General features: G+C 45.4%; 1 protein-coding gene across 2 annotated transcripts; it reads right to left on the bottom strand.

Annotated features, from left to right (window-relative positions):
- Positions 1-6: 6 nt before the first annotated feature.
- On the bottom strand, positions 7-23,327 carry trak2 (trafficking protein, kinesin binding 2). Of its 2 annotated transcripts, XM_071536466.1 has the most exons (16): positions 23,264-23,327; positions 18,113-18,338; positions 16,502-16,690; positions 8,585-8,661; positions 8,377-8,493; positions 8,050-8,274; positions 7,857-7,935; positions 7,551-7,681; positions 7,338-7,412; positions 6,126-6,263; positions 5,595-5,674; positions 4,757-4,897; positions 4,206-4,534; positions 3,560-4,117; positions 3,353-3,452; positions 7-3,223 (listed from the first exon to the last, which is right to left on the bottom strand). In XM_071536466.1, exons 2-16 carry the CDS (start codon positions 18,165-18,167, stop codon positions 2,434-2,436), a joined length of 3,084 nt encoding a protein of 1,027 aa, XP_071392567.1. In that variant the 5' UTR covers positions 18,168-18,338; positions 23,264-23,327; the 3' UTR covers positions 7-2,433. The 2 variants fall into 2 exon arrangements, with proteins under 2 accessions (XP_071392567.1, XP_071392568.1); XM_071536467.1 differs by lacking the exons at positions 16,502-16,690; positions 18,113-18,338; positions 23,264-23,327 and adding an exon at positions 14,747-14,853.
- Positions 23,328-23,382: the final 55 nt, after the last annotated feature.

The following is a 23,382-nucleotide window of genomic DNA, read 5'->3' as shown; positions in this document are numbered from 1 at the left end:
TCCATTGCTTTATTTTAAAAAACAGAGGCAACTGAATGATAGCCATGAGTATTTTACAAAGGATCATAGGCTTAGAGGGGAGGCATGAGGAGGTCGCAGGACAATTCATATTTTAACAAAAGACATAAACCCATAACCCATAACCATGTGACGTCAAAAAGCACGGGGCTTTATTTGAACACAGTGGATCTGACAACTATAACAAACCTGATATGAACAGTCTTAATGCAGCTCCCTCCCTCCCCCTCCTCCAACATCAAACTGAAGCTCTTCTTCCCATTGTTAAATATGTTACAGCTAATTACGACAAAATGCATCACATATACGCGCGCACACACACACACACACACACAAGCCAACAGAGTAATTCATTTCTTCAAAAATAAAAAGTTTTGGTTCGATAACAGTTTTTTAAAAAAAACACAAGATTTTGGATTCCCTTTTGTGGGTCTCTACGTCTGGAAAAGCAAACAAAAACAACTGCTACATACAGTATATTAAAATCTCATGATGAAATGTTAGCTGACATTATTACTATAGCCTTCAATAACAAGTTAAACTTATCTAACTTAATAATAACGCTAAACTTATCTCATTAATATCTGTCAGTAATACGCGTTTCCTATACTTCCGACAGCGATGTCAGTAAATTAAGGGTTAAATAAGTAAAAGTGCAGTAACTGAGTAGGAGTCCGGTTCAGTGGATGGACAGATGGAAGTGACAGCAGCATGGAAGGTTCAAAGGTCAAGGGTCAAACACAAGGTCCCAGTATCTGAAAGCCCATACTATACATATTTCAGTAGGAGATATATGATTATGGGAGCAATATACATAGAGATGTTGCATTATATGTTTGTCAGTTTGCACAGCACATGATTTACCAGGTAGTATGAACTTTCAGATGTTTTCTCACATTTCCTAGGCGTTCAATGGATATGTAAAGCAATACCGCCATCTGCTGGCCAATAAGAGAAGTACACATGACCTTAAAATAACCCAGAGAGAAATAACCGGATGTGATGTACAACCAAAACAATGTGCCAGTGGTTTTCCCTCATACTGTATTAGAACCTGAACATCTCATGGGCCTGAGATAAGGATGGTGGCTGGAAATGGACAAAATAGTGACACCCACACTTATAAAAGGTCCAAGGAGCCTTCGCGGTGACACGCTTTCATCCAAGCTGTGCCCTTCATATATAAACACAAACCGAACCTACTGATCCCACTAAGTGCATCTAAAATATACAAAACACGACTTAACAGGAACACAAATCAGAACAGTGCTGGCTTCCCCTTAAGGCCTCTTTCAAAAAACAACAAAAACAAAAAACACAAGACCTGAAGAAAAAAAGGCCAGATCTTTCGGTAAAAGAGACCCGTTCCGTTCGCCTAGCGGCCAACCGGGAGCCCCGGTACGGAGCCCCGCCTCACCCGTCTGCTGAGAGGTGCATGCTGGGACCCGTAGGCCGATTCTGACATGCCATGCAAACAGACAGAGGGGGGGGGGGGGCGCATTGCACATGGAGAGTCACCTGACATCGGCACGGCAAAACGCCAACTGGAAAAATCTTTATAATACTGGAGAGGCAAGGTCTGTGTACAAGATTGGCCTGGCAGTTTGGCGCCTTCTACTGGGGGGGAACTAAACTAAGAAGCTATCACTTCGTCTACAGGTTACAGGTCAAGCCAGCTAACACTTACTCAAAAGAGCCTTCTATTTCTCAAACAAGATACAAGCAAGGTGGATCCCGTCTCTTACTGTAAAGGTCATAAAACCATTGACTGTGTTCAGTTGGCCCTGCTATAGAGAAATGGCTAGCATGGTGGCCGTTTGTCTAAAGACTAAAGCTTTTCCGACCCACGACAGCACAAGCCCTTGAAACGGTAAGACTCTGGATGCTCAGCCTTCCTCTCTTTACCTCTACTTCCATCCCTTGCTTTCCCTTCCGCCATTAACTGCGCTCTCCCTTTCCCTCTTTCCTCCTCTTGCCCTTCATACAACATCCACAAACCCTCATCTACTTACGTGCAATCCTTTCTTCACCGCCCACCCGCTCTTCTATCTGTTTGAACATCCAGAGCCTCACAGGAGAATTAAAGAACCGATCAGAGATCCACACACTGCTGAGAAGGTACTGAGCGCGGAATGACTCATTCCCAGGCGAGCTAAGGCCTTTATGATTAGCGTCTACACACACACACACTCCGGTGTCAGTAAAAACAGTCAATGACATTGTGCTTTAAAATTAATTCATAAAAAGGAGGGATTATTCTGCCCACTGGATGCCCTGTTTCCTCTCTCCAGACACAGGGAGGAGGAGAGGTAAGGGAGGGGGGAATGGGGTGGAGGTGTACAGGAGGAGCAGAGGGGAGGAGGGTTCATGTTCAGGAGTGTGTGCGTCTCCCCTCCCGCTCCGCCCGCCTCCTCCTCAACGTTTGGCCGAGCTGGGCGGGGGGTGGGAGATGGAGGCGAGCCGGCGCCGTCGCTCTCTGAGGTCGCCCCACGGCGGCGGGGGGAGGGCCAGGGAGGTGGGGTGGGGAGGAGGCGGGGCGGTCTGGGAGGAGTGAGCGCCCGACAGCCCCGCCCGCGCCCCGATCATGGCCGGGAGGCTCTGGTTGCGCCTCAGGCCGTCCAATAAGCTCCCACCGCCCGCCGCCACGAAAGTAGCCGAATCCTGGCGGGGCAGCGGGGCCTCAGACTCCCCCTGCAGCACCTTGGCGAACCCCAGCCTGCGCAGCCTCTCCACCAGGCTGACGCCGGCCGCGTCGGGCCTGGCGCGGCCGGATTTGGGGGGCGGGAGGAGGGCCGGGGGGACCTGGGAGGGGCTGGGCAGGTCGGGGCGCGGGGCGCGGCCCAGGTTCAGCCCGTAAACGTCCTGGAGGAAGAGCTCCGCCGGCCGCGACGCCAGGAAGTTGTCGGCGGGGAGCGGGCGGGGCTCGAAGGGCACGGGGGAGGGGGCGGGCGAGTGGGACGGGGAGTTGGGCGGCGTGCCGGGGAGGAGGCGGAAGAGGGGCTGCCGGGCGGCGGGTTTCGGGGAGGGAGGGGGCGTGTCGGCGGAGACTTGCGCGGAGATGCCCTTCTCCAGGACCAGCTTGGCCAGGCCACCGGGGCGGCGGGGAGGGAAGGAGTCGCCCAGACTCAGCCTGCAGGGCGTCACCGGGGTGCTGGGACCCGTCCGCATGGAGCTGGGGGTGTTGGCTAAGATACACGACTGGGAACTGATGAGACAGAAAAGGAGAGGAAATTGTAGGATTATTCCCCTTAATTTCATGTCATAATGTCGTTCACCACTGCATAATATTTAAAAGCAGAATCTTCAGCCTGTGGAGAGGGGGGGGGGGGGTTACCTGGAGGTGACCTGGGTGACGTCAGTGGGGTGCAGGATGCGGCAGGTGGTGAAGGTGTAGGTGGAGAAGGTGGAGCTCTGGCACTTCCCTGGGTTTGGGACTGAACACACCGAGAAAGAAAGTCATGAGAAAAACAATATGAAACATCTAGAGACCATGAGCGTACTGTAAATATCAAACATCAAAGTGATATTTTAAAAAGTTCACCAGAGGAAGACGGTGTTGTGGATGTGGAGGTGCTGATCTGACTCTGTGATTGGATGGGAGCTGTGGAGACTCCGGGAATGGGCTGAGCTGATAGGCTGGACGTCTGCATGACGCAACAAGGTGCAGGAGTCACACAGATTTCAGATCGGGCCGAAGAGGAGGAGGAGGAGGAGGAGGAGGAGGAAGGTGGGTTCGGCGACTTCGCCAGAGCGGGAGACAGCGGCGGGACGGGGAGCGGCGACACCGGGCGCTTCCTCTCCTTCCTGTCCTCCGGCGTGGATGAGAAGCGAACCTTGAAGGTGATGCCTCCTTCCTCCTCCTCCTCCTCCTCTTCCTCCTCCTCCCGCTTACCCCGCTCGGCCGCCCCCTTCTCCAAGGCCGCGCCCCCCCTCCGCCTGTGCTCGTCGTCCTCGTCGTCCTCCTCCAGGTCGGTGAGGCGGTAGACGGCGTCCTGGGCCAGCGGGCGGAAACCCTTGGTCACCACGCCGGGGTGCGGGTCCAGGATGGTGCCCAGGTGGGGCTTGGCCAGCTGCTGCCAGTGGTGGAGCGTCAGCGAGCCTGAGAAAGGCATAATACGGTTATTTGATAGATGTATTTGACGTATCTATTCATATAAACTCATAAAAAATTTAAAAAAAACGCTGACCTTCCATGGGCTTGACGATCTGCAGCTTCTCGGGCAGGAAGGTCTTGAAGAGGCTGGAGGCGATGGAGAGCTCCGACAGGTTGGAGAAGGAGGAGAAGGCGCTGCCCGTCGGCGAGCTGAAGCCGCTGCCCCCCCACTCCGGTTCCGCCGCCCCCGCCCCCGCCCCAGCCCCCCCGGCCCCCGCCAGGGCCTGCAGCTTCCGGTCCCGCTCCGCCTGGAAGAACTGCCGCTCCGACAGGAAGTTCTGACGGCGCAGAGACAGGCGGTGCAGGGCGCTGGTGAGGTCGCTCCCCCCCGGAGAGCCCGGCTGGCCCAGGCGCACCTCGTCTCTGCACACACACACACACACACACACACACACACACACACAGCTTAGTTTAGTCACTTTCAGTTTAATCATTAATCATTAGTTCAATCTATTATTTATCGAACTGAAAGCGCATGTCTTAAATCTTCTCCTCTTGATTTACTGCGCTGGGTTTAAACAAATTCCAAAGAGTCGATATTCTCCTCTTTCGCAGCGGACGTTAGGAGCGCTTGTTTCGACGTACCCCCGAGCCGACTGGAAGGGCTGCGCGGTCATCACCAGAGAGCTGTCCCCGGACCCGGGGATGGGGGGCGTGGCCGAGGCGGGCCGCGACGCCGAGGCGTTGATGGAGCGCACCGTCTGGAAGACTCGCTTCTGGGTGACTCTGCAAAGGGGATTGGGGGGGGGGGGGGGGGGCAGAGGTCAAAGGTCAGAGCCTGGGGTCAGAGATCAGCTTGAAGGGATTAAAGAGAGTATTGAACCAGGATGTAATTAAATAAATGAAAAATTGACGGGCATATTTCATTTATGTCATATGCATGGAAAATATTTAGAATAGAAAAAATATACACCGAAATTATACTTGAATATTGTTGATAGTTAGGTCTAAATTAAAGATTACAGCAACCGGATTAGCCGTTACATCCATGATATTGGATGCAAGACTGCTTCATGTTAATATAATATCTACTAAAGATATGAAGCATAATGTTGGGATATTACTGATACTAATTAAGACTGTAAATGCTGTCAGTTAATAGGAATTACACCTGGTTGGTTGCTGTGTGACTAAGGCAAATTGCAGTCTGTTGTGTGAGAGTTGGGACAGATGGGTGAAGCAGAAACCATGGCAACACAGATTTAAGCGGCAAAGGAGAGTTGCAGCTTCATTCCCATTTGTGATAAAGAGGACTAAAGTAAAGGAAGTAAATGTGGATTATGGACTTAATGTGTAATGGGTGACAGATTATATAATGACAGTTCCTGTTGATGCAGTTCTTCTTCTTCTGCTGATTCCAAACAAACCGGAAATGTAATCCAGGTAGAGGATTTTCCCCCCAGTAAAATGTGGGCTGGCTGACCTTTGGTCCTGAACAGCCGTCTCTTCCTCCACACTCAGCTCTCTCCTCATGGTGCCCTCGATCTCTGCTGCCAGCGAGTCCTGCGACACACACACACACACACACACACACAGTCTCAATATACCATTTTGTGCCCTCAGTAGGCTTATATATATACCAGACACAAAATGGCTGTAGCAAAATGGCCAATCGGGACATCAAGTGAAGGAAAAAGATATATACCTTCAACCAATGGTTTAATACACACACACACCTGCAATTTCCAATTCCTGATTGAATACCTTATCTGCTGATATTAGATGCAGCTTTATCTCTATTTATTTGCTATATTATTTTCAATATCTTTATTTGTTCACTTCTTCAATACCCACTATTTCTCTTATTTATATCTCTATTGTTCTCTTTGCTGTTATGTAGAGTGTGTCTCACCATAGTGCATTAAGTTACAGTACAATTCAAAGAGTGTGTGTCTCACCGCAGTACTGTACATTAGGGGTGCAGTAAAGCTAATGGTGTGTGTGTGAGTCTCACCATGGGGTAGAGGCCGTAGGAAAGCTGCCGGCGCATCCCGGCGGAGGGAGTGTTTTTACTGCGGAGCTCCTTGATCTCCTCCTGAGACTCATGGAGCATCCCCACACACTCCGCATTCCTCTCCGCCAGCTCGTTCAGCTGCACACACACACACACACACACACACACACACACACACACACACACACACACACACACACACACACACACACACACACACACACACACACACACACACACACACACACACACACACACACACACACACACACACACACACACACACACACACACACACACACACACACACACACACACACACACACACACACACACACACACACACACACACACACACACACAGTGGTTATTTATAAAATAATAATACATATATTATTAATAATAATATATTTATAATAATATATTTATTTATGCATGACTACATATAACGATGTACAGCAGAGATTCTGTATGCAGCCTGGTTTATTCTGTGGCAGTAAATATAGATTAGCTCAGCGATCATTATTACCTAAAAGTTATTAAAATTACATTTAAATGAGCCAATTAATAAAACTGTTTATTAAACTGTTAATGAATGAATGTCTTTATTCAATGAATAAATTACTGAATTTATAAATTGATTTGCACAATGAACTAACTATTATTCATTAAAAGATGAATAAAAATTCAAGCAATTAAATTTAAATGAGACGATTACAAACACTTTATCAAACCATTAAAATGGTAATGAAATGAGAATTCAATTTCAAAATTCTCTCTTTATTCAATGAATAAATTACTGAATGTACAAATCAATTTGCAAAGCAGCTTTTAAATTTTTTTTTTTTCCATTTACTTATGTGTTTTTCATTTTCATTTTCCATCTCACAATTCATTTGTCTACTGCTTTACCGTTTGCACTTTCTGCTTGGGTGACACTTTATTAATAGACAACTTCAATCTTATTAGATTACATGCACCTAGAGTGCCAAGCTATTAATAATGGAGAGTACAACCCACAGTACAGGCAGGCAAGGTCATTGTCGTAAAGTGCAACAAAAACAAGTGTGACCAAAAACAACTGAAATCAGAATGAAAGCCTGCTTCCAGAATGTGAGTAAAATAAAAGAGCCACTTGAGTTGCCTAACATCTCGCCATAAGGGTTCTAACTCTGTGTGTGTGTGTGTGTGTGTGTGTGTGTTGGGACCCACCTCCGCGGTGAGCTGCCTCTGAGCATCTTTGGAGGCCTGCAGGTGAATCCTCAGCTCTTCTTTCTCCAGAGCCAACTGTGGAGACACAAACACACAGCACCAGCATGTAAACAAAGATCAACTGGGGAGCCAAGAGAGCTGAACTCATCATTAATTAGATCTATGCTTTATGTAATCTATACTAGTTCAATGCTGCCCTCCATGTCTCCCCACCTCCTTCACTCTGTGCTGCAGCTCTACTATCTGGGAAAGCAGCTGAGCGATTTCCTCCTGGTGTCTGAGCAGCTCCTCGCTCTTCTGAGACAGTTCATCTGACAGACACACCATCTGGCTGTTGGACTCACCTGGAACACACACACACACACACACACACACACACACACACACATGCATGCACAGGTACATATAAAACACAGACACAGTTAAAATAACCATTCCAAACCTGAGAGGGTGGAATTTTTTGTGTGTGTGTGTGTGTGTGTGTGTGTGTGTGTGTGTGTGTGTGTGTGTGTGACTCACGGAGCTCCTTGACGCAGTCGCTGACCAGCTGCTGCTCCTTCTCCTCATAGGTGATGGTCTCGCTCTTCAGGTGGCAGGCCTGCAGAGGAGAGGAGAGGAACCACTTAGCACTTCCGACATCCAAAACCACACACCGTTCACCATTTTTTTTTTTTTTTTTGTGTGTTTGCGAATACTCTCCCCCGCCCCGTACCTCAGACCTCAGCGCCAGGTTCTCCTCCTCCAGCTCCTGCAGCTTGCCCTGCAGCGCCTCCAGCTGGCTGAGGGCGGCGGCGGCGGTGCCCCCCCCCCCACCCGGCGGGTGCGGCTGGCGGAGCGGCGTGGAGCAGCTGGAGTCCGTCTCGCTCTCCTCCGAGGCGCTGGCCACCATGCGCAGCAGCTCGTCCTTCTTGCCGAGCTCATGCTGCAGCTGGTGCACCTGGACGGAGGGGGAGGGGTTTCGGGAGTGGGTATTTGAGCGTGTGTGTGTGTTTGTGTGTGTATGTGCATGAGTGTGTGTGTGTGTGTGTGTGTAGGCTACCTGGTCCAGGGCCTGTGCCAGCTGCTCCTCTACGGCCTCGTTGCGCTCCTGCAGCAGGTGGTTCCTCTGCAGCAGCGACTGGCCGATCCGAGCCGCCAGCTCCAAGTCCCGGTCCCGCTGTCCAATAAGAGCACAGGACACCCCGGGGGTCAGTCGGCCAATCGGATGCTGTACAAATGACTGTACACTGTTTAAAAGGGGCGCCTACCTCAGCCAAAAGGTGCGTGACCACATCGATGTCATTGTAGGTCTTGGTCATCTGCTCCACCCGGTCCGCACTGAGGACTGGACACAGAGAGGCAAATGTAACTTCTCAGACACACACACACACACACACACACACACACACACACAGATACAGACAGACACACACCACATGCAAACCATACCACACAATGCATTCCGCGACCTCCACACAAGACACTCAATGAAAAAACGAACTGACAAAAACAATCACCACAAACTAATGTACACACTTCTGCGGCATGCCAGCTTCACTGAGAACCTAATAAAGTGTTCTGACCACAAGCAACTTGAGAAGCCCGTTCATTTTCCGTAGCCAGTGTTGACCGCAGTCGCCACATTTCCTTATATCTCTGCTTGTTAAAGCTGGCTGCAGCTTTGACATTTCATCAGCAGGCAATCATGAGCTAGTGTTGTGTTATACTGTATGTCGGGTTTATTGCAAAGTAATCAGCCAGCTCGCAATCGGATATGGGGCAATAACATCAAGACATAATAACTCAGTAAATCCTGCACACTGACATCTATTTTTTTTAACAAACTCACTTTTCTTTAAACAATTTTAAAGTTCTAAAAGATTTATGGCGAGAAAAACTTAAACTAAAAGCAGTTTAAATCACAATTGCAATCGATTTTTGTCAGTATCTTCCAGCTGTAGTTGCTAGTGGTCTGAACGTGGAGTGAGAGCTATTACACAGACATAAAGAGCCCACACACACTATATTGTGCCACTACAAGCTGTGAAGAGTGGCAGGCAGCAGACCTACGCTAGGCCATTCTCTCGTCTGCTGTCATCTACATGCAAGAAGCAGAGAGGGGCTCCAGGTCCACGGCGCCGGAGTGGGAGCACTAACGCGCTCTGATCCCGGTTAAAGTGCACCTCTCTGGGCCACGCCGAGAACTGAAGCCCCCCTCTCACACCGGAGCTACGGGAGAGAGAGTCGGAGAGCCGTACAGGCAGATAGGGAGAGGGAGAGAGAGGGATACCTTTGGAGAGGCTCTGAGAGCCGGGGTGGGAATAGGAAGAGGGCTCCAAAGCAAGATACGCTAGAGAGAGAGAGAAAGAGAGAAAAAGGAGAAAAAGTTAAGAGCAACCTGCTGGTTAGAGGATGGATGGGAGAGCAAGAGGGAAATGAAAGAAGGAAAACTAGCAAAGTGAAGCGAGAGAGAGAGAGAGAGGGAGAGAGGGAAAGTGTGGGGGCGAAAGCTGAAGCTTGAGTACACCCATTTCAAAAGAACCATTAGTTGGTCGAGAACCAGAGAATCTACAGAGCGATTAGTCTGGTCTGCTTTTAGCACCTGAGTGGGCGTCACCAGCGCTGCACCGCTCCCCCTTCCTCCTGTTTGAAGAAGAGTGGCAAGTCTAATCATTGAGCCTCCAGCTTTTCCAAAGACGCCTCCATACAAATACACAGCACATATGCTCGAAACTGATCCAGTTCAAGCACACACACACTCATGTAGGATCAAAAATAAACAAATCCCACTACAACTTTCTCTCCTGAGTCCTTTTCAGATTTGCCACAATCTCACAGCCAGATCGCATTAGATTTCAATGCTCAGATTAGATGAAACTTTAATGATTGCCGTGGGGAAAGTGAGACAATGGGATGAGATAAGAACAGAGCAAAGAGGGTGGTATCAAACACAATGTAACCGACAAGTATGAGGTAGAAATAATGAATACAGAAGATCATATCACATAAACAGGTCTACAGGAGTCTAGACTTACACAATCCTGACAATATAACAACCAGTGTACACTGTAGTATTTGATAGCTGTAAACATCCTACATGACAACATCAGTTCTTTATATCATACTAGGGCTGCACAGTTAACAGTATTTGATCATATACTGTATATCAGTGGTTCTCAACATGGGGTCTGGGGACCACCAAGGGTCCTTGAGGGAGTTCCAGGGGGTCCCCAGCAAATTGATGAATTGTTAAACTTCAGCATTATTTCATTTACAAGAAGTGAACACAATTAGAGAATGTAGAAGAATGACTGTTTTGATCATAGCTTCACCGTTATCTCTCTCCCTACAATACAGACAGTCATGGAGTTCTGGACAAAATCATATCTAACAATAAAAATATTCTCATATTTGGGTCCGAGAGACTCATCAAGTGGGGGTCCGTGGCTCTAATGTGGACTAATTTAGGGGTCCTTGATATGAAAAAGGTTGAGAATCACTGCTGTATATCGTATATAAAAAAAGATCCACTAAGTGCAGTGAAGTAATTTTGTTCCTCAAATTAAACAAATAATCGTCATTAGTGAATGTAAACAACATCATCAGGATTATCATTTTAGCCATAATCAGGCAGCCTTACACCATACTAAAGCCCAAAGGCTGATGTACTGTATGTCTACAATCATGTTTTCTGTGATTGGATAACATTTCACCATATTATGCTGCACATCTTCGTGGCTAATTTTTACTCTCCTACTTTTATTCTGTAAATTCAGTCTCGTGAAACAGCCTACTGATCAGCAAAGACTATATGTAATAGAAAGTGAGTGCTAGACAGCCTCCAGAGAAGGAGCACGAGAGCGGAGTAGGTCAGATGGATCAGTGGCGTCCAGTAATCTGAGGCCCACAGTGACCTCTGGATGTGGACACTGCCCCCTCCCCCGCCCCCCCCTCGTCCGACAAGCAGTGGTTAAAAATAACCCCTGCCCAAGAGGGCTATCTCTGTCATACACAGGAAGACAATACACGTGACATGCATATAATCCATCTTGTTACTGTACACCATTTTACCCTCAAGCACACGTACGCACACACATACACACACATACACACACATACACACACATACACACACATACACACATACACACACATATGCCTTTACCTGCAGGAAGGGGCATGTCATCACTGTACCGATGCATCCTCAGTTATGTCCACAGTGCCGTTTAATCATATTCTGCCACACTCTACCTCCACAAACCAAACTCCAATGCCACCACACACACACACACACACACACACACATATACAAACAGGTCAGTTTTACCTGCAGAAGGAAGTCACCGAACTCAGTAAACAGAACAATCTGTCGGACTGTAACATCCAATCAGTTGCCAAATCGTATTATGTCATTTTGATATCGACATAACTTCTTATACACACGCAGCATGTTAATGTGCAATGACTAATGGATGACTTATTAAGAAATTATGCAGCCCTGGTTGGACCTTTGGCACCAATAAACCCAGACAAGATGGATGGATAGACAGAAAGATACACCGACATTTATTTGTTTGTTTATTGGGACATTTTAAAGGCCCAATTTGGAGCTGCAGCATGACGCCTCCTGTTCAAACAAAGTCGTCTCACTACTTGCTGATTTGTGGACATTTTTTCAGCCGGGACATTTTTCTCTCAGCTTTTTATACAAGGACTGACGCATGCAGTGGCATCAATAAAATATGTCATTACTTTTTGTTAGTAGTTCCTCTAAATATCACACTAAAACAGAATTATCCAAAAAAAATTGTTTTGGCCATAACTAGTCGTTGTCTCTCACACTGAGCAAGCTTAGATGAGAAATGGTAGAAAAGTTGTGGAAGTATTCCCTCTACTTTGAGCAAAATGATAACAATAACATTGGACATTAATGCTTGACTTATCCTGATTTTCAAGGGTAAGGGAGGACACAACTGATAAAATTTGGGGGTATAACAGAAAAGTAATATAATGAGTAGTTTAACAAATTAGCCTACTGCTTCCAGGTAGTAATAAGTAATAATATATTACTTTTGAAATGAGTATGGACTTTAATACAAATTAAAAAGTTCGTTTTTCTCGATGAAAATGTGAAAGTTGGGGTCAAAGGTCAAATTTTAAGGAGCAGTACATTGCAGCACTAATATATATAACAATTTTGCCAATCGTTCCCATGTCACGTCAGGCTATATTCCATGGTAGGTATTCCAAAGCCATCTTTTCAGCAAAGCACATAACCATAACCCTGGGAATCCTCTCAAAACCGACTGCTTCCTTACGTTTTTTGCTGCCGATGTTGTTTGTGAGGTTGGATCAGCACATGCGACGTCAAAATCTGGTGCTTCTGCTGCTTCCCAGACTACAAAGTATTAGAATCAACTACGGTCTGATCCTCTAAATCTGGTCCATGTGATAACGCTCTGACACTGACTGACCACACAATCTGCCTCTGGATAAAAAAAAAATCTTACGTCACTTATAAAACCACGACACCACTTGCTTACCACAAACTCTTGAACTCTGTACTCTCACTTTCTCATCAGACCAGGAGGTGAAACAGTGGGTGAAATAGTATTTGCACAGAAATGTCTTTATTGCCTTCCTTGGAGTACCAGATAGATGGGGTAAACAACTTCAGGATGATTCAGATAGTGTTGAGTGAATGCAACAGAAAAGTATATGATGACTCCATTTGGTATTAAACTGCGTCCTCTATTTGCAGGAAAAATGCTGGGTGTAAATGCATTTTCCTCAAGTCTGCATCGGACAGTGGGCTCCTCACATTTATTTATTCATTTAATAGGGACAATGGACAGTTACTAACAGCCCCAGGATGAGCTAGAAGGCTAAATTTCATCTTCAGTAAATTTCATAACATGAGACTAAAATGTTCACTTGCAATGCTTGAATTATCATATACAAGTACTCAAATATTTCGGCTGCTCAATCTGTCAGCACTGTCTGAATGGGTTAAAGTGACGGATAAGAATAAACCAGTCTCCCCGGAGCATTCTCACGTCCCTCTTGGCTTTGGGCCGGGTGGCATCAGAGTATTAACGTGCCGCGTCTGGCAGCCGTGCATCAGGCGCTATTAATAGTCAAGGTTTGCAGAAGCAGAGCAAATGTGTCACCGAGCGGCTACCCGACCCCCCCCCGAGACTACCTTACTGTACCCCCTTCTCCCAGGCCACGGACCCACAGCCGGGGTCACACGTGCGCCGCTATAAACACATGCCAGGACAAGATGGCACTCAGTAAACCTGCATACCTCCGCTGATGCTTTGCAACTGTTCGAGATATGCCAGTTCCACCATTAGGGCTGCCCATCCACCACTAGACCAGGTTTTAGAGAGTATATATAGCAGGATGGTTATGTCTAAAGTGGATATGAGTTCTCCAGTGCTCCCATGTCGGTCCAATAATGTATCTGTATCTACCAAATAACACGTAACAGCACAAAACCTCTATGATTTATGCAGAAACATTAGTGTCCACGGCCCAAAGTGGGTGCTCTGATTCCAAAATTCTAGTCTAATTTCACTATTTTACCAGCTCAACCAATATTGTAATACTTGTAGATTGATAGAGGATAGCAGAGTGCCTCCTTGCTTTCAAACTATTAAAGTCCATTTGCAAAAATGAAGCTCACTGGACTCAAGGGTAAAAGAATATTTGAAAAAACGAAGCTAAGCCACTTTTCTTCTATGTGCAAGAGTTAAAAAAGCCTTTATTTTTCCATTTTTTTTTAATTCAACAGAACCTCCAAACAGCATCCGGCTGGTGGCTGGAGTTCATTTCCCACTTGGCATGTGTGTATTTTTATGCGTGTACCTCTACAAAACAAAGAGGCACAACCTCAACATGACTTTGCTGCAGTTTTATGGGTCGGACATCAGCAAAGGAGAAGTTAATGGACTGTCAGACAGAGAATTCTGGGAAATGCTGATGCACTCGCAGCGGGTAACTCAGGAAAATCAGGTCGGGTCAAGTCGAGTATATTTCATAAACGCTTTTAACAAAACAGCTTTATTGCAAAATGCGTGTGTATGAAAATGGCACTGACACCGCCTACTAGTTTGAATGTAAACAGAAACACTCGCTCAGACTTGCCCATTTCCTGTCCGTTAAGACTTGTACTTATGCTGCATGGCCATGGCCAACCACACACACACGCTCACACACACACACACACACAGACACACTCACAGACACACGATCGCACACACACTTTCCCCTCGACCCTGCACTTTTGTCACATTCTGAATGACCTTGCAGACGTGACTGGAGCTTGTTCAGCAGTGACACGGTCTCTCTTTCTCTCTCTCTCTCTCTCTCTTTCACACACACACACACACACACACCACAAGCACCATCTAAACGCCTCGGCTCACCTTCCATAGCGAAATGATCATAAAGCTCCTCATTGTGGAAGTTTAAAACCGGCATGGCCCGACTCCTCTCTCTCTCTCTCTCTCTCTCTGCCGTCCTTGTCCTTCTCCTCTCCCTCTCTCTCTCTATGTCTCTCCTCCTGTCTTCTTCCTCTCTCTCTCTCTCTATCCCTCCTCTTTCCCTCCCTCTGTCCCGTGACTCTGGCCCTGCACTCTCATTGCACTCAGCTGCTCTCAACTCTGGCCGGATCACTGGATTCCTCATTCTTTCTCACGCATGCACACACACACACACACACACACACACACACACACTCATTGACAGAGCTGTCTAGTACACACGGGCAAAGATAAACAGACACAATGACAATCCTGTGCCAAATAATAACCAGGTCAAATCCCTGCGTGTTTAATTGAAGAAAAACTGTCCTGAATACAGTGAAACCCTCACATGGCTAATGCACTGAGACACACACACACACACACACACACACACACACACACACACACACACCATCTGCTGCCTGATATCATCACAGGCTTGACCAATCAGAGAGAGACAGACAGAGAAAGAGAGAGACAGCTACAGAGAGAGAGAAAGAGAGAGAAAAAGCTGGACAAGGAGAAAGAGACTATATTCAATATCTTTAAATTTTTCAATTTTCAAATATCGATGCGATGTCACGTTTGGTCAATTATACACTGGAATAAGAAAAAATACACCACCAAACAGTTTTTTTTAACAGAGTTTTAGGGTGGATTTTCCCCATGAAACATCAATGGAGCATATCTACGGTGTTCCTTCTGTAATTCACTGTGACAGTGCTGCTTGGGGGGTCATTTTAGTTTTGGTTCCATATCTGTCTCGGTTTTCTTCCCACCCCCCCCAAGAATGGTTCTATTGTCGGTTGCCAAGAAAACAAATTTTAAACATTATGACTGCGCATCTGGTGTTTTCTTCATCACGTCAAATTTCTGATTTTCTCACACAATTCTGCACAATTATATATGCGAGCTCAAATACTGTGGCCGACACACACACACACACTATAAACAATCAGTCAAAGCATGATAATCGTTGCACTCTCGTTTATAAAAGAAGGCAGACAAGTAAAACTTTCACAAATACCAAGTAATTGATTTTTCATTTGCAGCCATGGCAGAGCGATTACAGATTCATGGACTACAACAATGTGAACTTTTCATCGCTGATATCTACAAAACAAACACTCTTTCTTTCTCGCTCTCATTCTCTCCACACAGACTCTCTCTCAGATAGTTTTGTTGAACACACACTACCTGAATTCTAACGCCACACAAACGAACCAAAACTAACATGGAGGTGGAGCATTTTTCTTTCCAAACTCTTTTTTTTTCTGTCTAGTGCACTCATTGGCTATTTGTCTCCGTTCAGATTTGAGTGGAATGACCAGCTCACACTACAGGAAGGACGTCAATACTTCAAAAATTAAAACGGTAATGGTCCCGACTGGATCTGGATAAAATTTGTAGTTTACGGAGGTCACATTTCTGGGTAATGAAGTCCTTCAAGCTTTCATAAATTCAAACCGTTATCTCTCGCCGCCACTAGGGGCCACCAAAGTGCAAAGTCGCCTAGTGTAGCATTAAAGCCCTGAACTCTCACACACTACAAGATCACCAGAAACTAGCGCGGACTCGCTCCGATCTCGAAACTCAGTCGTGATGCCTTGTCCGGGCTATAATCGGAATTTACATCTAACACGCACACACACTTACTCATGTAGCGGAAGGTCTCCTCGGCCAGCACGGGGGAGATGGCGTCGTGGTGGCCGGGGCCTTCGTCCGGAGAGCAGCTGGGGGACACCGCCCAGTCCTGGCTGTCCGACAGGTAGACGGAGCCCGAGCCGGCCGAGCCCGAGCCCAGCGAGGAGCCGCGGTGCTTCCCGCTGCCGCCCAGCCCCTCATCTGGATACAGGCAGAGAGAGAGAAGACTGTTCACTGTCCCCATAGACACTCTGTTTGCTCTCCCGACAGTTATTAATGTCAGTTCAACTCTAAATGACTGCAATGACTGACAATTAGTGTTATTATATTACGGGCTGATACATTATTCAAGCAGGAAGTAATGACTCACTGTATAATGTAATAACCAGCCAATAATAATATCATTTGCTTCTAATCTTCTCAAAACAGTACTTACATCAATGACCTGTTATTATCTAATAATTTTATTACATATTTCTCAATTTCTACGGACTGTCAGAGGGAATAGGATGGTTATCTTAAGGTTTACACTGCATTTATTCATCAGTTGGCGGAGGCTATAATATCTATGATTATCATGATAATCATAAGGATTTTTCTCAATATCAATATATCACGATATGGTTCATGTATGCAAAATCACGTTAAATAATCAAATTAATGTTCATCTCATTGAACCGAATGGTAATGTTGGGTGTGATGTCAAACAAAACTGACATTTTCAAATAATATTCCTACCATACCTCATTTTATCAGAGTTTTTAAGTAAAATTTGCTTGTCATCATCAATTTAGACAGCAGAAATGTGTGTCACGATATTAAAATATCTTCATATCATCACGATATGATTCCACTGAAAGACAATTATCGCCCAGCCCTAGTCTAAAGAAGTCAAACTGTTTTTGAAGAGCATGTCAATATATGGGAAATAAAGTGCCAAATATGTTGCATAAAAAAAAAAAAAAACTTTCGGATTGCAAAACTTTCCTGATCATTAATGATGACAGTCCCAAACTTTGCGGTAATGCAAAATTGTCGCACAGTAAATATGTGATACAATCACAAGCTATACAAATAGTACAAATATACCCATTAAAAACAGCAGAATCGTGAAAAGTCCTGTCAACTGCACAGCGACTGCCGAGTGCAGACACTGGACACAGAATGAATGGATGTCAACAGTGATGAGTTCATAACTGAAATAAATGGGAGCCAATGTAGATCTGCTCAGAACGGCGCTGAGAGCAACTGCGGGCTGATGATGATGCATTTGACTGTGTGTGTACGTGTGTGTGTGTGTGGGTGTGTGTGTATTCCTTTGGCTCAGCCACTGTACAAGCCAATGTGCTTCTGCTTGAGCAAATATGTGGTTTACTGGGACAGACAGAGCTAACTATAGCACCAGGCTCCAAGATATAGCCACCAAGGTTGGTACACAACATACTGTACACTGGGGCAGCATGATATATCATTTGACTATTTCTACTGGACCTTTCAACTGTCTGGTTTTATGCCTCTATTACTTTTTGATGTAATTCAAAACTTTTAGTAGCTCTACAATAGTAGGGGACTGTCTACCGTATCAATACTAATCGATACATAACAACACCACAGACATCATACCTGTCTCAGTGCTCGACTCTTTCTTCTCCACCGCCCGGGGTTTGACTTCAAACATGTCCTGTCCACAGAGTGGGCGGGGCTCCCCACTCACTCGCGCACACACTGCCGGACAGGAAAGAATGCGAGTGGCTACCGCTGCGTCATTACATCCTGTTCCCCCGCTGGTGGGGGGCGGTGCGGTGTGGCTGCGCTGGACAAACACACACACACACACACACACCTTTACCTGCAACAGAGGAGAGACAAGTGTTAGTTTAGATGTCAAAGACGTTATTTTTCAAAAGGGATGCCGGGTTGAGGATCGAAAAATTGAACCAAAAAAAGGAGAACGAAACTGATATTGGTGGTAGTTGTCTTAGGGGCGATTCAAATTTCAACTGAATTCATACAAATGTGGTTGATGAAATATGTGGACAAAAGCTAAAAGAGCTGAAAAAGAGGTTAAAGCTGTGGTGGAAAGTAGGACCTTCACTGACTGTAATTTTCTTTCATCATCAGTATCTGCAGTGACTCCAGGCTGCTGCCACCAACATTCATCCTCTCCTTCCCACTCAGTCGTTCTTTTTGACATTTAAACCCAGATGGAAAAAAAAAACAAAAAAACATTCCTCCCACACTAGTACTCGCCGCTGGACACTTTTAACCATCGACTGCCTGGCAACTTCTTCCCTGCTGGCCTGGGTTTGATTGATCTTGCCTGCCAACATTCATTCATTATTTTCATTCAACCTGTATTTAAATCTCGGGAGACACGTTGAGGATGGTGTTCCTTGTTTACAAAACAAAATCATCTAAATAGAATGTAAAATATATATATAAAAACAGACATTATGTCACAAATACATACACAATCCACAGAAGCTTGGGAGGCATACATGCAAATATACACAACACAGTACAAACACAATCAAAGTGGAAGATAAAGAATAGGTATCAACAGGCTATTTAAAACAGCTCTAGAGACAAGATAAGACCACTAAACAGACTCACAGGTATCTGCGTTTCAAGTTTTCACAGGTTTTGCAAATTATTCCAAGCGCAAGGAGCACAGCAGCTAAAAGCACTTTTTCCAAGTCCAGAACTGACTCTAGGAACCTGAAGCATGAAGTTGTTGGAAGAATGAAGTCTGGTAGGTCCCAGGGCTCCAGATTAAGAGATTTGAAATATAAGGAGGTAATCTCCCGATCTGAGCTTTAGAAATAAATATGTGCCGGTGCATGTCCCGCCTCACAGGCAAGAGAAGGCCAGCTTGCATTTCTATACAAAACACAATGACACATTCCATAAGGATCACCAGTGATAAAACGGAGGACAAGGAGGACATTTCTACAGATTACATCACCGTAGTCAAGAACAGAAAGAAATACTGCTTCCACAATCCTCTTTCTGCAGAACACTGGGGAAGTATGGTCTGTTTCTACATAAAAAGCCCAGTTTCTATCTCAATTTTTTGACAAGACTGTCAGTATGATACTTAAATGACAGTTTATCATCAAGCCAAATTCCAATGCATTTGTACTCATCATCTCTCTCAATGGTATCCCCGTTCACGATGCAGATGAGGAGGTTATTATAGTCAGTGTTTCTGGCTCTAGAAAAAAAACATCAACATAAAAGTTACATAACATAAGTTTTGAAACCATCTGACTGCAATGGAATCAAAGTCAATGGCTGAAAGCTTATGCAGGAGTAATGCGTGATCGACTGCATCAAAAGCCTTTGACAGGTCAACAGAAACAGCAGCACAATGTTGTCTATTATCCAAATGTCACTTAAAACTAGTGAAGTGGCAGTAATTGTACTATGATTATTAGCCCTAAAGCTGGAGTGATAGGGACTCAAAACAGCAGAAGTTGAAAGAAATTATTCAGCCACTGGGATTGCACCAATTCACCGTGAACCCCATCCTCATACTCAGGCTAAAGCCACAGTCTTAAAAACCTAGAGGATTTCTACTATCCTCTCTGCCTCAGCCTGTTTCTATGCTATAAAAGGCAGATTTCAAGGCTTTTGTGCAGTCATCCATTGACAAATCGACACTAACAGCCTAGTAGCAAGATGCAGGCCAGCTGCTGTAACTCCCATGCGTTTTCATTTCCATGTTGTGTGCCACATACTGTTTTAGGGGAGGGCTGAGGGGCAAGACAGAGCCCTCCTACATCCTGTTGTCTAACGCTCTAGGGACTTTTCCAGGCCTTAAAGGGATGACTGGAGGGAGCGAGACGGGATGCGCCTTCTTAAAGGGATGGGCTCCCACTAGAGGAATGGGACAGAGACACATTCTAGGCATTTGACCAGCACAGGACATGTGCTGTTTGAGACAATGTGGTAGCTAGGTGGCAATCTGCGAGATTCTTGGGGTTTTTTTTTTGTCCAGTATTGACGTCTTTTTCCTTGGATTTTCTGTTGATGCAGTTTGAGTTTCTCTTTTCTTTGTCTGTTCAGCCATGGTGGCTATCACTGCTCATGCTAATCTTCTGTTCATCTTCCTCCATGTATACCACAACCCACTGCTGCCGGAAATGTAGAACACATTATTTCCTGTGCACCAGAGGAATTTTCCCAGGGAAGAGCTACCCAACACCGGATGTTTAGAACAGCAAATGAACTGGGTATAGATTGAATATCTATTGTGTTACATCCATAATCAATAAGGAGTAGTAAAACAGACAGTGGATTGTTACTTTAATACGGAGATGCTTTTGAGAAACATTGACCATGTTGTGCCCTATAACCTACACATCCTTTACTAAGTACAACTCCAAAATGCCAGCTGCTTTGTTGACCTCGCCGCTTGGCATGTGGATGCGGACATGCCTGTGTGTGTGTGTGTGTGTGTGTGTGTGTGTGTGTGTAAGCATGTCTGCGGAAGGAGAGAGTCCCTTAGTAACGTTCAGCCTCCCCTTACATAACAGTGGAGCTGAAACTGTTTGGTTCACAAAGCAGATTAGGCAATATCACTGTGAAGCACGCAATGCTAGAGCCTCTATGTGTTTACCATCACAGCCCTAGCAGATATATTGACACATCGATACTGGTCTTTCATGCACTGACAGGTAGTGGAACAAAAGAGATTTTACCACAACCACGCACAGATATGGTCGTATTTACATTAAGCCTTTGAGAAGAAAAAACACTTCTGTGCAAAAAACCTTGTATATGGCTTGTTTTTAACAGGTACTGACATAAGTAATGGGTAAACAAATTCTGTATCCATCATAACAACATCACTCAGAGGCATGCTTCATCTTTTCCACCCGATTTGAAATGCCAGGCCTGATCATGTCTGTGTGCTTATGAGTCATCCCATGAGTAAGAATGTCCCAACTAGACAAGTTCTTCTTTATGATATAGCCTAGCTTTCTGCTCTGGAGAGTTCAAATCTGGAATATTGGTACTTTCAATTAGCTAGCAGGGTGGGTATTTACCAGGCTTGATTAAGTTCTTGACAAGGCTAGACTAAAACATTCAAAGTTGGGCTAGATTCCAGACATTAGAAGTACATTTTGGATTTATGTTTAACTGAACACAATTTCTGTGTTAAAAATGTTTTGACCTGGAATCTGGAATATGCCAAAAAATGTTGATGACACAAGACTACATTGCACATAGTGTTCGAGTAACAAGGTTCTAGCACTGGAGGTGAACTTGTAAACACAGCAGCATCACACACTAATCATCACTACTCTGTCACAGTTGTCACATCCCAGGGGGGCTGTCTGCTCCCATCATCCTTTCACAGATTGCTGCATCATCTCCTCACAGTTTACAACCCAAGCATTCAGCTGATGCTTTTATCCAGAGTGATGCTTTTATCTACAGTAAGTGCCACAGTTAGTATACTGTATTTAAATACTCTAATCGCAAGTGAAGAACAGAGGTAAATGCACAATGCCAAAAACTTCAAAGGAGAGATGCATTTTCCCCTTCTACTCGGTAAAGTGAAAGCCAGTACTACTACTGGCCTGACTCTCATTATGTGGCAGGGTGATGTCTGTCTCTATCTCTGTCCCATCACAACATCTTAGATCTGACAAACTGGCCAGCACGTGATAGCATGGCTCAAAGAAAAAGGACACAAAAAAGCAGCACGTGACGCTGGACCAGAGGCTCCAGTGACTGCACAACCTCCATAACCATCAACCTCTAACTGGAACATTAACGGACATGCCTGGCCAAAGGAAACCATACAGGAGGGCGTTTATCAAGCATAAACAGTAACATTAAATACTTAGCTGACTGGCAGCTTACATTAATCCCTAACCTCGATACGTGATGTTCTCTTGTATGAAAAGGTCAAGCCACCTCAGTTCATAAATCTGAGAGCTTGCTTATCTGTAAACGTACTGTACATTCCGGTAAAACATGACTTTTTACGAGTCTTCAGGAGCTACTCTTTAATTCGGCATGCATCAAATAGACCAAGCAGCAGTTATTTCGATTAAATTCTAACTTATAGACCTCTACGAGATATGAACTTCTGCTGATAAACAAGGCAACATTGACCTGAGTGATTTGTGAATGGAATTTGGCCTCACGTCAGTATCGGGGGAACCCCATGTTGGACAGAGAGGAGAGGACAGGTAACGTTAACGTACGAACACTGACAATGCAACCTTTCCTGGCACTGCCATGTCGTAACGTTCCCTCGCTAACGACAACACTTTCGTTTCCAAATAGTCACTCATTGCACGTTCATCTATCACGTTGTCGTGTCGTGGTCGTTTAGCAAACCATGTCAGCCAACAGTTAACGGTACAGTTAGTTTACAGGTCTGAGAGGCATCGCTGCTTTTTAAATTCTTTCACAGCTATCGCTAGCTAGCTAACATGACAAGTGACAGAGAACACAAATGAGCTAGCGTTAAGAATAAATGCCAACGTCAAATGAAGGCGGGGTAGATGAGGTTAGCCCTAAACAAAGTCTGCTTGAGATTAATCTTGGATATTGTTGCGAAGCAACGCTGAACATGTTTTTGATGCTGGGCGAGGATGACAGCTTCACTATTGCTTGGCTAACAGCAGTGGCTAACGACGTTAGCTCCCACTAACAGGTCAATTAGAGCAGCATATGTGATTTCAATCCACAAGCCCGGTGCATTAAATCTCAGACAGACATTAACAGAAGATGATTCAGTAGCATGAAGCTTACCCGTTGACAATATTATTCAATACCATGGGCAATTCCAATGGTACATGTGGTCCCTGTCAATCCCTTCACTAAAATCTCAAACAATGGACGGATAGGAGGGACCTTTGGGCAATCTGTTG

This window comes from Centroberyx affinis, unplaced genomic scaffold, assembly GCF_046629955.1.
Source record: "Centroberyx affinis isolate AG114_WGS23_722 - 3 ecotype Tasmania unplaced genomic scaffold, CSIRO-AGI_Caff_v1 ptg002875l_1, whole genome shotgun sequence".
NCBI lineage: Eukaryota > Metazoa > Chordata > Actinopteri > Beryciformes > Berycidae > Centroberyx > Centroberyx affinis.
The sequence above is the reverse complement of the archived record's forward strand: the minus strand, read 5'-3'. Positions and strand labels throughout refer to the sequence as shown.